The sequence below is a fragment of the Dryobates pubescens genome, chromosome Z (genome assembly GCF_014839835.1).
Source record: "Dryobates pubescens isolate bDryPub1 chromosome Z, bDryPub1.pri, whole genome shotgun sequence".
Taxonomy (NCBI): domain Eukaryota; kingdom Metazoa; phylum Chordata; class Aves; order Piciformes; family Picidae; genus Dryobates; species Dryobates pubescens.
In genome coordinates, this window is record NC_071657.1 from 11,426,879 (window position 1) to 11,441,626 (window position 14,748).

The 14,748-nt window shown below is 42.8% G+C and overlaps 1 protein-coding gene across 1 annotated transcript in view; it reads left to right on the forward strand.

Moving 5' to 3' along the window:
- Positions 1-460: 460 nt before the first annotated feature.
- The window catches only part of UGCG (UDP-glucose ceramide glucosyltransferase), a 30,247-nt gene continuing 15,959 nt past the window's right edge, over positions 461-14,748 (forward strand). The window contains exon 1 of the mRNA XM_054178598.1: positions 461-682. Within this exon, the coding sequence (XP_054034573.1) occupies positions 585-682 (98 nt within the window). The 5' untranslated portion in view covers positions 461-584. The remainder of the gene's footprint in view (positions 683-14,748) is intronic.

A 14,748-nucleotide genomic window follows, 5' to 3' on the forward strand; every position in this document is an offset into this window, starting at 1 on the left:
CCACCGCTCCCGGCCCCGCACCTCCCTCCCGCCAACCCGAAGGAGACTCTCCCAAGGTCACGCAACCGACGGCGGCACAAGACACCGGGCCGAACCCTGCCCTGCGCCCAGGACAAGAGAGGTGCGGTAAAGGGACTGAGACACCCGCCCTCGCCTGCCGTCACCGCCAGCCCCGTGACTGCCCTCCCCGCCTCTTCGGGGCCAGCCGCCAGCGGGGAGCGGGCGGAGCCTGCGTCTGTCAGAAAGGCGGGGGGCGGGCAGTGGCAGGGTAGGCCAGGCTGGGCTGCGGTCGGCTGCTCGGCAGTGTGAGAGTGGCTGGCGGTGCGGAGGCCGCTGGGCCGGGGTAGGAGCAGCAGCAGCCGCCGCCGCAGCAGCAGGAGCAGCCGCTGCCGAAACAGCAGCAGCAGGAGCAGGAGCAGCCGCTGCCGAAACAGCAGCAGCAGCAGGAGCAGCCGCCGCAGCAGGCAACTCGAGAGCCCGCCCGCAGCAGTCGCTGCTCCGCACGCCGTCAGGCCGCCCAGCGACCCTCCCTCACTTCGCCCCTTCTCCGTCGCCGGCTTCTGCCAGGCCTACGCGCCCCGGGGATGGCCGTGCTGGCTCTGGCCCTGGAGGGACTCGCCATCTTCGGGCTCATCCTCTTCGTCGTGCTGTGGCTTATGCACTTCATGTCCATCATATACACGTAAGCACGGGCCGCGGCGGGCGGCAGGGGTGCGTGTGTGTGTTTGTAGCGCCGGCGTTGTTCCCCGTCCCCCTCCACCCCGCCCGCCATCGCGCTGAGGAGCGGGGCTGCGGGCCTCGGCCCCCGGCAGCGCACCGCCTTTCCCGCGGGCTGGCGGCAGCGCTTCCCCCCTGCTCGTAACCCCGAGTGTCAGGCACGGGGAGCCACCTGCCTGGCTGTTGTCGCGGGGCCGTAGGGACACACCTGCGGCCCCCGGCCTGAGGCCTGGCTGGCTTCCCGGGGGCGGGTGCGCTGAGGTGAGGGCATAGCCGATGCCTTGCCATCCATCCGCCTTCGCGAAAAGCCAGTCTTTGTGGGGCTATGCCGCCTGCTTTCAGTCCGTGATATTTACTTCTTTGCCTTCAGCGCTGCTGAGGAAGGCTTGGGTTTTGCTGTCCGCTGGTGCACCTGTAAAGCGAGGCTTTTGCACCGGCAGCGGGCGACCAACGTGCACAGCAGCTATAAAACGCGTGCTTTTTGACTGTGCAATGAGTGTACACCAGAATAACCATGGTACTTGCAAAAAGAAGTATATACAATGAATCTAGATCCTTCTTTGTAACCTAAGGGAAAAGAGTTTGTGAGGAGCGTTTCCATGTTGGTGTCTGACAAACAAAGCACATTCTTGCTTGAGCTTGGCAAAGTAATTGTGGGTATGTGGGGAAAGGTTTAAGAGTATACCTTTCTTTCTGTAGAAGTCCATGCTTTTTTGCTGCCTTAAATGAAAGGTCACTGTTGCATTGCTACAAGGATTAGAAAATATCTGAGTTCCTTTTTGGTTTGCTTGTGCACATTTATTCTCCTTTCTTGCTGTGGTACGTGCATCTGATGGGTATCTGTCATCAACCCCAGCCCTTGTTGAAGGCAAAGGTCCTCTTGTATTCATGGATGCTAGAGATTCACTCTGGCTACCCTTGGTTATGGTTACCTTGTTTTTTGTTTGTGTTTTAAATGTGAAATAGCTGAAGAGCTAATAATTTCTGCACTTTAGATAGTATATTTACACAGACAATTAGCCTCTTTGGTGAAAACTAACTGTATGGTTGTCTTGGGCACAAATGGCGGGATTTCAGTCCTAAGGAGCTGCAAGGATATCTGGGCACCGTTGATTCCTGAGAGATTTAAACCTGATGAAAACAACCCATTGCATGCTGAACTCTCACCCGATCTGATGAATGTTGATACAGTGGGATCATAGAGCACCATACGGTGCTGCTGCTCATAAATCTTTAAGGAAGAGTGGCAGCTGTGAGGGGCAGAAGACACAAATGGAGACATAGGGAAAGACATATGAGAGGATAAACAGGAGGAAAAAGGACAAGATACACTAAAAGACAGGAGAGAACAGAGGAGAAACCAGAGAAAAGGGATGTTGGTGGGCAGTCCATGCCACAAGAGCTACATTCTCAAAAGCTCTGCCTCCTGTGGGGGCTGCACATTGTAGAAAGGACACTACAGAAATGGACTGTGGGCTGCAAGTAAACCATGGCAGAGCAAGTATACATACATACATACCAATGAAGGGGCTGTGACTGTGCTGCCATGGGGATACTCTGGTGGACTCCACTCTGGTGGTGACCCACCTCTGAGGAGACTGCAGCCTATGGCAGACCCCTAGTGGGGCAGAGACTCTGCCAAAGGATTACATGCTGTAGGTAAGTGACTCCAAAGCAGGTATGCCTGCTAGAGCAGAGTAACAGTTAATTAGCAACCAACAGTGGAGGAAAATGAGTAAGAAGCAAGGTGTGACAATAAAAAACCAATCGTTAAACACTGACCTTTGCCATCTGTGTGTCCTCACTGAAGAGTTTGGGAGGGACTGAGAGTAAGGAGCAGTGGAAATGAGCAGTACAGGTAGAAAGGAGGGGAGAAAATACAATTGACTGAAGCCGAGACTGGGGAAGGAGCACACAAAGTGTATCCCTAAAAGTTTGATTATTTGTCTTTTATTCCTCAGTACCCAAATCTGTAAGTAATTGGCTGTTAACTTGCAATGATTTAAATAGAATTCCCTGAGTTTATTTTGTCTGTGACAGTTATAAGTGGGGAAAGTAGGTAGCAGCTAGATCTGGTGTGGTCTGGGGCTGGAGCATTTGCAGTGTGTTGAGAGTTGGAAGGAGTTGTAGTTTTTGGTATTGGGCATTTAGGTTGCAAGTGTGCCTTTTGTATAGGAGGAGTTGGTGCAAATAATGTGTTGACCAGTGTAAGACTTGCCAGCTGTGAAAGGGATGGGTAGGAATTGTGACAGTCATCTCACAACTGGAGAGGACCCCGAAGAAAAAATGTGTGTTCAGAGCCAGGAGCTGACTGGTTTTGTCAGAGTCATGGGCTAGTGGTAACAAGAGTATTTAGGGTTCAGTTTGCAAAGGTAGCCCTTGGTTGGAGATGGGCGGCTGGTAGCACTGAAGAGACCAAACTGTGAGCTGTGCTGGACTGGCAGGCTGTTGTGGAAGAGCTGCCCCGCTTCCAGTATATGGCAAATCTGTGGAAACAGGACCACTGGTCCCCATGGAGTAACCACACAGCTGCCCTTTGCTTCTAGTGCAGTTAAAGAAATGCTGGACACCTGCAGGAGCCCTCCAAAGATGTCTTTGCAGTGGCTGTGGTGGCGCTAGGAAATGAACTAGCGGGATATGATGGAGCGAGAAAGCATTGCTCTGAGTTTGGAGTCTGCCACTTGCAGACACTGCTCTTTGCAGGGGAGGAGGGCTATGGAGCTGGGTGGTGGAATGGTATATTGAGAAATGGCCTGGTCCTGCAAGTGAGATGTCCCTGTGAAGGGAATTAGCAGGAGGTGGCAGTCACTTGTGTATGCTTTGGAGCATGTTTACTGGGAAGGGACCCCAGAGAGGTGGTGATTATTTAATGCCTGAAAACTCTGTTGGTTGGACACGGTCACTGGTGCCCCATAAGTCATAGAAAATGTTTTATCTTGGACAGTGGGCATAGCACACTCACCCTTCCTAGACCACTGAGGTATGAAGGGATCTTACAGGCAGAAACTCCTTTTGATGTCAGCGTGAAGATTGGAGTAGAATGATGTGAAACTTGTCATATGCTTGCACTGTACCTCTTACAGGAAGTCTTTCTCTTTTTAAGGACAACATTGTTGGTTTAACCTTCTTTTATTATTTCTTTTAAGTAATTTTAAAACACTTTTTAAAAAGTCAGAGTAGTGGCTGTTTTTCCTTGATCTGTGTTGCTTGTAGCAATCACAAACTGATGAGTTGGAAGACTGATCTGTGCCACTAGAGTACTAAGATAATGTTGAAATGTCAGCAAGGTGTTGTGGCCTTGTCAGTTCTCCTCTTGTGGTTCCCCAGTGATATTTTAGATGTTTGATTTAGCAAAATAATTAGAATGTGTGAATTCAGTAGATGGCATTATTTGAGGAAGCAAGATTTTTTCATGTCTTGAAAGTGCTATCAACAATTGTCAAGATTATGGTCATGATAGCATTCCCACTGTGTTGTGTTCTAAGCTGTAATTGCTCTAAAAGATGTAGACTTCGGATACCTAAGGTGCTCTTTGAGGTTTCAGTTGAGGAAAAATATATTTCCTGTGCTGCATTGGAAAATCATCTTGTTGCCACCTCTTTCTCCTGTTGTCCTTCCCTACTTTGAATGGTTTTGAATTGTAAATAAGTACAGTAGAATGGCTTGATTTCATATTCCTTTAATATAGCAGGGCTGAAGCAGTGAAATGCAAATAGCCACACATCAGATATTTGTGAATTGTCTAATGTATGTGGTTATGAAATGGGCCTTGTTTTGTGCTCTCGGAGTAAGAGAGTCAGTGAAGTAAATTCAATAAACATGGACCAAATATTTATAGCTAGTATTGATACAAAAGTGCAGTTTGCATATACTACTCTGCATAGGAAGGCTGTGATACTTGACTTGAGTTGCTATCCTTTATACCCATCCTACAAACTTGACCAAGATCCATCCTTGCTTGCATATTGGCTCTTCAGTTGCACTTGAGCCACCAACTGAACCAGTAGGAAGAGTTCAGTGTTGGAGATTGTTTGATACTCTGAAACTTCTGAAGTTGTCTAGTTATATGGAAAACCAAAACAAACATCCAGCACTAAAACTGAATGTGTACCTATATTTGAAATTGAAATGGACAGTGTGTATGATGTGCCAAAATAAAGATTTATAGTATTGGCTAAAAGTGTTCAGGAAATTGTGGAGTAAATTTTAACATTTTAGGGGTCTACTACAATATCTTACTATCTTGCACTCTAAGAAGATGCAAAGACAGAGGAACAGAAGACCTGTAAAATCAGGGAAAAGGCAGAAACGCCAACCAACAAAAGAAAAGCAGACAAATAAACCTGAAGCAACAACAGCAAAAAACCCCATAACGAACATTGCTCCTGCCCCTTCTAAGCTAAAGCTGTTTTCTTCATGTCTGTGTTATCCTGATAGTAATTCTGAATCCCTGGCTAGCAAGATCTGTGGTAGTGGATTTGCTGTTTTACCTGTATTTTGAAATAGATGGTTCTAGTTTAATAATGACAGGAGCTTTCTGAACATGGTGTGTCTCTTTTGAAAACAAAGCTGTCAAGCAAAACCTGCAGAACCTAGATGTCTTATTGAAGCATAATCAATCTGATCTTGGGTTTGCTACTATGTCTTCCAAATTTACTCTAAAATGGAATGAAAGGGTTTACTTTTCTTTTTCTTTGAATAGCTTTCACTTTTTTCTTGTTAATTGTTATTACTGAACTCCAAGTAATGTCATTCTGCACTGAGGGGGGGCAGTAGACTGGCTTTTGAATTAAGGCAGTCAAATCAATCTTTAGTGATTTGCTTTCTGCATTGTCTTTGCCACAGACTTCCCAGAAAATACTTGGTAAGTCTCTTTAAGTTGTTAATATCTTGGTCCTTTATTTGCCTGTTCCACAAAATTCAACTCTTGAAATCATGTTCTGTGTTTGGGTCTCTCCATAGCTTTTTTTAAATACTTTGTCTATAAGTTACAGTAGTCGATGAAGAAATAACCTCACAGAATAAAATCATAGACTTGTTAAGATTGGAAAAAGACCTCTAAAATGATCAAGTCTAACCTTCTACTCAGCACCTCCCTGACCACTAGACCATGGCCCAGAGTGCCACATTTGCTTGTTTTATTGTTTTTCTGACACCTCCAAGGATGATAACTTTACCCCTTCCTTGGACAACCTGTTTCTGTGCCTCAAGATTCTTTCAGTGAAGAAATTATTCCTGAAATCCAACTTACCCTTATGTGGCTTGAGACCATTGCCTTTTGTCCTGTCATTAGTTTGGAGGAGAGGCCAACAGCTCATTTTATATAGCTGTACAGAGCAATAAGATATCCTCTCAGCCTCCTTCTTCAGGACAAACAATCCCCGCTCCCTCAGCCTCTCCTCATAAGACCTGGTCTCCACCCCTCTCACCAGGTTCATTGCCATTCTCTGTACCCACTCCAGCGCCTCAGTGTCTTTCTTACACTGTAGTGTCCAAAACTGGACACAGTACTTGAGGTGTGAGTGCTGAGTATAGGAGTAAAATCACTTCTGTACTCCTAGGCACTTGCAGAAACATAACTAAAACACCTGAAGGTAACAAAAAGTATTTAACAAACTTAGTGTAATACATAGGCACACAAGGACAAAACTTGGTTTGTGCAGATACATAAACTCAAGGTTCCTGAAACAGTTCTGCAGTGGTGAAGAGCTTTCTAAACATGGCTTGCAAACCCCTCACATAGCCAATGTTTAACTTCTTTTTAAGATGAAGTGATTTTGATCTTTTGGTTAATCTGTTTCTGTGTAGTAATTGTGATCTTTCATTCTTAAGAAAATAGCAGTTCTATTTCTCTCTCATGACTATGCTGTTTTTCTGCTTGTCACTCTCATTCTGCTCAGTTCATGATTTGTATCCAGGCTTACCCTGCTCTGTCTTCTATCATCTCCTTTTGATGTTTTTGCTTGTTGGTGGGGTTATCTCTTCCACTCCCAGTGTCTGGCAATAGATTGGCTGAAGTAGCTGTTAAGAGCACTAGTAGTTACTCACTTTGCCATCCTAGGGTTGCATTTTCTTTGGTTTGTGAAGCAGTTCAGAGGCACTCCTGTCACAGTTAGAAGCCAGTAAGGGATGTAGAGTGGGTGTAGTTTAAAGGCAATCTTTAGAGAGATTATCTGTTATTAAGTGTTAGCCCTTCTAAGTGAACCAACATTTTTGGCAGACTTCAATAGAGATAATACAAATACTTGGTTCTGAGATTAGAAGTACCCCTTCCTCTGTTGATAATCTCAATTATCTGTTTGATTTTTGACCTCTAATTGCACTAGAGCTTCTCCAGGAAGGGGTTGGGAGATGTGGACAGCACATGAAGAATCCTGTGTCCATTCTTGGGTTTGTCTTCATTCCTTAGTTGAATCTTTGTTGAACTTGAACCACTTAGAGTGAAATCTTCCATGCAAGTTATCTACCCTTGAGTAAATAGTTTTCCCAGTTATGTAGCTGATGATAAGCTTGCTGCAAGATTTTGGTAACTTTGCTTCACTCCCTGTTTTACATACTCAAGATCACAGATCTTGTGCTCTGTATTAGCAATCTTTCTGCAAAACTGAAGAGGGTTAAAGGCAAACAAAGCATGTGTTGAATGTTTGAATACAAACTGAGGCACTGGAGAAGCATGAAAAGTTGGAGACTGATCTCATCTTTTTGATCCTTGGCAACATTCATTTTCCTGCTCTTTCAGTAACCTTGTCTCCAATAATTTGTGCGTTGAGGATGATCTCTATACAGAAACCTTAAGGTCAGTGCTACAAAAGTTACATCCACAGAACTTCAGTTGCTTGTACTCAGGGAGTGAATGACAGCGTTGTAGCAGAGTCAAATCTCAAGGACAGCAATGCAAAGATCAAATCAAGTATAGTTCTTGAGGAGGAACACAGGAATATGGCAGGATAGGGGATCACACAAGTGGCTGAAATTTACCTTACAACTTGGAGGCAGAGGTGGGAGTCTTTCACTCTGAAGGAAATCAGAGTGCTTCAGGCTGGAAATACCTGTTGAAGTTCCAAGCCCCTGCTTAAAGCTGAACCACGTTTTCACTTTTCTGTATGGACAGTACAATAGATAGCATGTGTTTAAAAATTGGAAACCACTGAAGGGATGCTAAGTTTGAGATGCACAAAGTCATCAGGGCTCAGTGCTGGGGCCAGTACTGTTTGACACCTTCAGTAATGACCTGGAGGGTCCAGTTTGCTGACGACCCAGAACTGAGAGTGGCTGATCAGCACAGGCTGCAGGCTGTCTGGCTAGGAAACAGCTTGATAGAGAAAGACCTGTGGAGCCAGGTTGACTATGAACAGCAGTCAGATGATGATGGGACTGCAGCATCTGACTTACAAGGAGGGACTGAGAGCTGAGACTATTCAGCCTGGAGAAAGTTGCTTATTTTGAAGAAGTTGAAATTTACCTCACAGTGTGTGATCACAAAACTTAAATTTATGCAATGCTTAGCAGAATAAAGATCTGGGGAAAGGAGTTGCTAATTTTTGAGTTATTTATTAAGGTTGTGGTTGATTGAGCTTTTGTATTATGAGATTAATAATCAGGGAAAGCAGGACAATGCAGAATCAGATCTGAGAGTCATAATGTGAGAGAAACCCATAATGCTGGAGTCTGTTAGGGAAGACCCATTTTTTAATAGTGTGAGTTAGGAGGATAAGACACAGACTATAAATTTGAAGGTGATAGTAGTGGCTCTGAACACAAATGATTTAACAGCAGACAAGGAACCAAAGCTTAAAGTTTGTCAAGTGTAGATTTAAAGGAGACAGCTTGTGGCAGAATGAGTAGCATGCTGATGTTGAGGGGAGGGAAGGTGGTGCAGTGTATGTGACCAGTGGGCTTTAAAAACAAGCCACATCTGTTTGAGTGTTTTGTGTGGAAGGGGAAGATAGGCTTTAAGACTTAGTATGTAAGATGGAAATGAAATGGGGTGGGTTAGTGGAGTTTGTGGAGCTCTTGGAGAGCAAAAAAAAAGCATTCAGCCTTATGTCAGCTGGAGTGGAAGAGATTTAAACAGTGGAATGAGGAAGAATATTATCTTTACTGCCAGTTTTTTTGAGACGAAGAAGAAGTTTAAAGAAGGTGAAACTTTACATGAAGTGTGTTTCTATAAAGGCATAACTTTTGATTAAGGTGGGTGAGTATAGTGATAAGGGTTATTAAAAGTAAATTTGTGAAATTTTCTGTCAGAACTCCTCTGTGGTATGCTGTGTATGTAACTAGTTCCACTGGTTTACTGGAGCAACCTTCAGTATTTGTCCATCACTCCCTGGCAATTATGTAATGTGGAATTGTGGTGTCAGAGATCACTGGGATTTTTACATTTTACTTTAGCTGAGATGAGGTTCTGTGTTTTTTATACACTTAGTATAGGTTTTTGCATTTTACTCAAGACTACTTTTCATTTTGCTTGCAAGGTGAATAATTTTGCATTTTTGCTTAATACTCTGCTTACAGTAATAGCTGGTGGGGGACCTAGGCTAGACCTCATGGTTCACTTGGGTGAATTCATATCTTGAGTCAAATTAATAAAGTTGTAGTGTATATAAGGGAAATTTTATGCTGTTCTTTGCACAAGTAAGGTGAACACTTACATGTGTAGACAGATAGAGAGCCAAAGTATTATACTAAGTTGAAGATTAGGACCATATAAGTATTATACTAAGTTGAAGATTAGGACCATATTCCACCTGTGTTGGTGTTTCTAGTGGCCAAACCTTTCTTTTATTAAAGCAGTGGGATAACTAATAAATGTGTCTTTGCCAGTTTGTGCTGAGAATTGGTTTCGTCTGGTTTAGACCACTCTTAATTACTGTCCCCCTCTTCAGAACCAACTCTTTGTAAACCAAAGACTACTTTTATTTGTTTTCCCCACAGGAGGTCTCATCTCAGCTTTGTCAGTGGTACAGTCAGTAAGGAGGAATCTGTAAATGAAGTTAAACATTAATTTTTACCTTATTTGCACGTGCCTTGTTTTTGTTAAGTAATTATCTTGAGGTCTTGGTTCAGTATACCTGTATAGTAGTGACCTGGCCAGGGGACTGCTGCTTTGATTTAATAATTAATAGTGTGCTACACTTCATTATGAAGCAGAATAAATTTATCTAGTCATGCACACCTCATTAGACATAGAATACTCAGGCTGCAGAAAATCAGACTGGTCAATGCCCTGAGGTATTATGGAGGAGATATCCTAAGCACTTCAGACTTGAAACAGTGTTTTGGCTTAAATTAACATGCATTTTTCTTGCAAGCCTTGCTAAAGTAAGATTCTGGGTTAAAAAGAAGTAGAAAACTTCAGACTTGTATCCTTCAAAACATGCATTTTGAGCCATTTGGTGTTATTAGTAAACAGGAGTAACAGGAGGGAGAGAAATTCTTCCTGTGTTCATCCTCACAGATCTCTGATGGACTAGGGGACAGTAGACAGGATTTTCAGGCTGCAGAGATCTGTGGGGTTTTTTTGCTCTTATGTCCCTCTATCTTCTGGTAATTGGTACCTGGTGATTTTTTGAAAAATACTAATGAAATATTCCTTCATGCTTCCTTTTAAGCATTTTTTTAAGGGAGATGACACATGTATTACATCACAGCATTTCCAAACAGATTGTTTTCTGTAGTTGTGAGGGGTGGGATTTTTTGGAGGGTCTGTGAACTAGGTGTTACAGGTTGTTTGGGGGTTTTGTTTGTTTGTTTGGGGTTGGTTTGTTTGGGGTTTTGTTTGAAGGGAGAAGGGAGGTGAAATTTACCAAGTTAGGTTTTTTTGCTTTTATACCTGTCAGAAACATTTAAAAAAAAGGCCCTTCTGAAATGCTGTCAAAGGTGGTGTTGAGGGTTATTTTAGCATTTTCTTTCAAAGTTTGGTTTGTTTTCTCTCTGATTGCTTTCTTCAGTTCCTTATGTTCCTCATGCAAGACTTACTCAAACTCTCCAAGACATTTGCAGCATGAGAGTGGTGACGCTGTTTTGCTGACAATGAGTAGTCCAGTCAGGGTTTGCAGCATTTTTTTGTTACCCCAGCTGGGACTGTGTGAGTTGTTTGAGTTAAGGGTCCTGCTTCTCTGGTGCACTGTTTTGTGCTCTGGAAACTCTTGCAGCTGACTTAAGTAAAAAATGGCTGGATATTTACTGAAAATTAAGAATACTTTGATTTGTCAGTGTAGTTTGTGTTTGGTCACTCTCACAGTTTTGTTACTGGCCATTAGATTTTAGGGAGAATGAGCTGGGAAATACTGGCAGAGATCTTCAGCACAAAAGGAACAGTAGGAAGCACATTATTTAATGTTTAGCAAGTGATGTCGTCATTTAAACCTGTGCCTTGTGAAATGAATAGGGCTGAGCTATCTTAATCCTATAGATGTGCAAAATCAAAATCCCAAATTGAATAATCTCACAGTACAAATGTTCTAAAGCTTTGTTTTTAAAGATCCTGTATTTAACATGAAGGAGTTGGTCCTGTACTAAGAACTCTTTACTGTGGCTGGTTTATCTGGCCCAGTTGCCATCCACTGCCATAAGTAAAAGACAAGTCATAGTGGAATTAGTTCTCTGAAGTTGCCTAACATTGCAAGGAGTCTGTATCAAAAAGCATTTATATGATTCTATTTCTGTGCCACAGTGGCTCAAGATTTGGTGTTCAAAGGGATAATCCAAATCCCCTCCTACCCCTATACATTTCTGCCATTCTAATCTGCCTTTAGTGAGCATGTGGCTACATGGTGACTCAGACCAGCAAGCTAGCTTTTTCTGTGGGATAGATCTCTGTTTGATCAGCAGGCTGATCCAATTTATCTTGTGGCAGTGACTGCTTTATAGTCGCCAGTAGGCTGAGGGTGTGGGAAAGCAGAAACACGGAATGAATTGCCATTTTGATGGCAGCCTGCAGACAGACTACAAGGGGAAAACTGTGTGTTCATTTTAATGCTTTCTATGATCTAATAATGACTGTGTGGCCGGCAACTTGCTGTGTTTTTGTCAAGCACATTTTATTTCAGCTTGCTGAATTGTAAATGTATCCAGGATTTGAACAGTAAAAGGGATCCCATTACTTCAGGTTTAACTACAATCTGTTGTATGGGAGCTGGTTTGCTTCTTTTATTTATCATGCAGGTGTGGGGGCAGGGAAGGGGATTAGGAGAGGAATTTCTAGATTAAAAAAACAAAAAAAAAGTGGTTGCTGGTTTTAAACTGAGGTTTGTGGTGTTTGTTCTTTCTTCTTCCTGAAGTTTTTTAATCTACTTAAAAGTCAAATGTCCTCCCTTGGCTATACCAAGTTACGGATTGCATCTACTGAGCATGACTTCTGTGGCAACACTTGGAATATGCTTCATAAAGAATTTCAGCTGTGTATTCCAAGTGTCAAATAGCACTAGGATTGCTACTGATCTGCATTGTATGATTTTGTTTTGTCTTTATGACTAGCCATTGATAAACCTACTATTTTCCAAAACTGATATTTGGCTTTTGAGAACACTTACCTTCTGAAAAAAAACCACACACAATCTGTGTTCTTTCTTGTTTGGTTCCATTCGAATACTTCTTTTGTTCTTGGTTGAAAAGCTTTGACTCTTGCTATTTTGGTATTTGTTTAAAGGTTGGGGTTTTAAAATTATTTTTATTTTAACAAGTCCCCTTCTTCTACACTACACATTGTGATTTTTAGTGCAATACATTCTAAGGTCCTTTTATTTTTTGTGTCTGTGGGGTATGTATAGTACAAGAGAAAGTACACATTGAAAGGGAATTCAATATTTGGCCTGCCTTTTACCCTCAGCTGGTGTGTGATGAAGCACTGACTGATTGCAGTATGCTTTTCAACATAAACTAGTAAGCAAACAGTAGAATTACTTTGTTTGTTTGTTTCCATTTTTCTTGCAAGCATGCACAATCCTATGGTTGTTTCTCTTTTGACAGTCAGCCACAAGAAGTTTGTACTACAAAATGGTCACCTGAATCTTACCCACTGTTTCCCCATTTTGGACACTTAGTTCCCTCCAGAGCTGGGAATTTTATCAAGGGAAAGTGTCATGTTCATTTTTAATTATACTTGCTGTTCTACTGAAAATGACATTAGGATTTCATTGTAGTTCTTTTCCACCTGTCCCCAGCTGTGCATTTCTGCTCCTTCCTGTTGCTGGCTCTGACACTTGTGAAACTACTGGATTGGTGGCTGAGTGGATTGACTTGTTGTTTGTCCAGTATGGCTGTTGAATTGGATGCAACCAGATACGTGGCAGAAGTGGAGAAAGGCTGCTTGCCTGAGAATACCCTGGCTGGTGTAATGGGTTGACCCAGGTCAGCAGCTGACCAACAATGTTCTGAACTGGCACCGGCACACTTCTTTGGGATGATCTTTCTTTATTCCTTTAATCCAAGAGAGTTAGAAAGGTAGCGTGCCTTAAGTTTGCTCAGTCACTGGTGGACACAGGCACTGCCATCTTTTAGTAATTAATTCTAGTTAGCTGGTTTTGTCAGGGAATTAAGGACAGGGAACAAGCTATCATAGAGTTGTTCTGGTAGGAAATGACCTCAAAGATCATTGAGTCCAGCCATTACGAGTGAATGCTGTAAAGTCAAACTGATGCAGTGTTGGTTGTAGAAGAGTTTTCAGGTCTCTGACCCTAATCCTTGTGTAATTTTCTAAATGCAGGTGTTGTGCCCCTTATGCTGCTTCTGTGCTGAGAGGGGTCTTCCTTTGACTCTATGGTGATTTGGTTCATTCTGCTCATCCATGGGCAGCTCAGCTCTTCAGGAAACTCAATGAAACTTGAGAAGGAAGGAGACACGGTTCCTCTGCTCTTCCTGTGATCTTGGCAGTGCATTCACAGCCACCTTCTTGAACATGCTTTCTTGCAGCCTTTCTTAAGACACCCTAACTCTAATTTGGCAGAAGACAACTTGAAGTGGAAGGAAGAAAGATGAATTAAACTTTGAGTGAGTTGAAGCAGGATTGTACAGGCATTGATCCTAATGTAGTGTCTTTTTTTGGCTGATGCCAACAGCAACGCAGAGGAGAAGGAGCACTCAAGCATCCTTGCTGCTAACAAAACTGCATGATCAGCTTGTCACATCTACTAACTTAAACTGACAGAATTCTAACATTACATATGGGGTGATAGTTATGTGGTGGTTTAAGTATCTCCACAAGGTCACTATGGGATCAGGCAAATGTCAGCACTACTGAGAAGCATAGCGCCTCCCAGAAAGAGGGGAAAGGAGTGCTGAGCAGTAGCTTGGTTGTCTGTGCCTTCCTAGGTGGAACTGCCTTTATTTAGTAGGATTTTAAATGGTCTTTGTGAAGCAAGGGTGCTCCTAACCTTTTCATTAATTTAGGGGTTATCTGTAATACTTTAACTCCTTCAGGCTTGCTTTCACTTGTATTTAACAGACTGACCAGTACAACATACCTGTAGCAAACTTAATTCTTTTTCTGTGGATAAAAGTACCCACTTCTGGAAACGTTTTAGCATATGTATAAAAAGCAAAGAAGATGGAGAGAGCTCTTCCTTTTCATCTTTCTGTTGCCAAAAGAAGCAGGAAAATCTTACATTTTATTTTCTGTGTTAAAGCTGAGATCTCCTGTCTGTTACTCCATAGTAGACCAACATTGCACAAACACCTGTGTGAGATAGCTCAGCTCACTAGCATGAAAAGGAGCTCAGGAAGAGGGAAGTGTGTAAATTCAGACTAGAAGCAGGAAAACAGCTTATCGCAATGTGCCACCATGAGATGCAAGGAATGTCTTCAGTGTTTTCTTGCTACAGGTATCTTGCAATACTTAAATTTCTGACCAAGAATTGCTTACCTCCTCCTAATATGATAATTCTTTGAAGTAGCTGCAGAGGGGAGGTTGAAATACATGATTAAAGAATGATTAGGTTTCTTCATCTTCTTTAAAAAGACCTGTAACTGTCTGTGCTGAGAGACCCAACAGTCTGTTTGCTGTAGCAAGCTTTTCCTTTTTGCTAGAACACT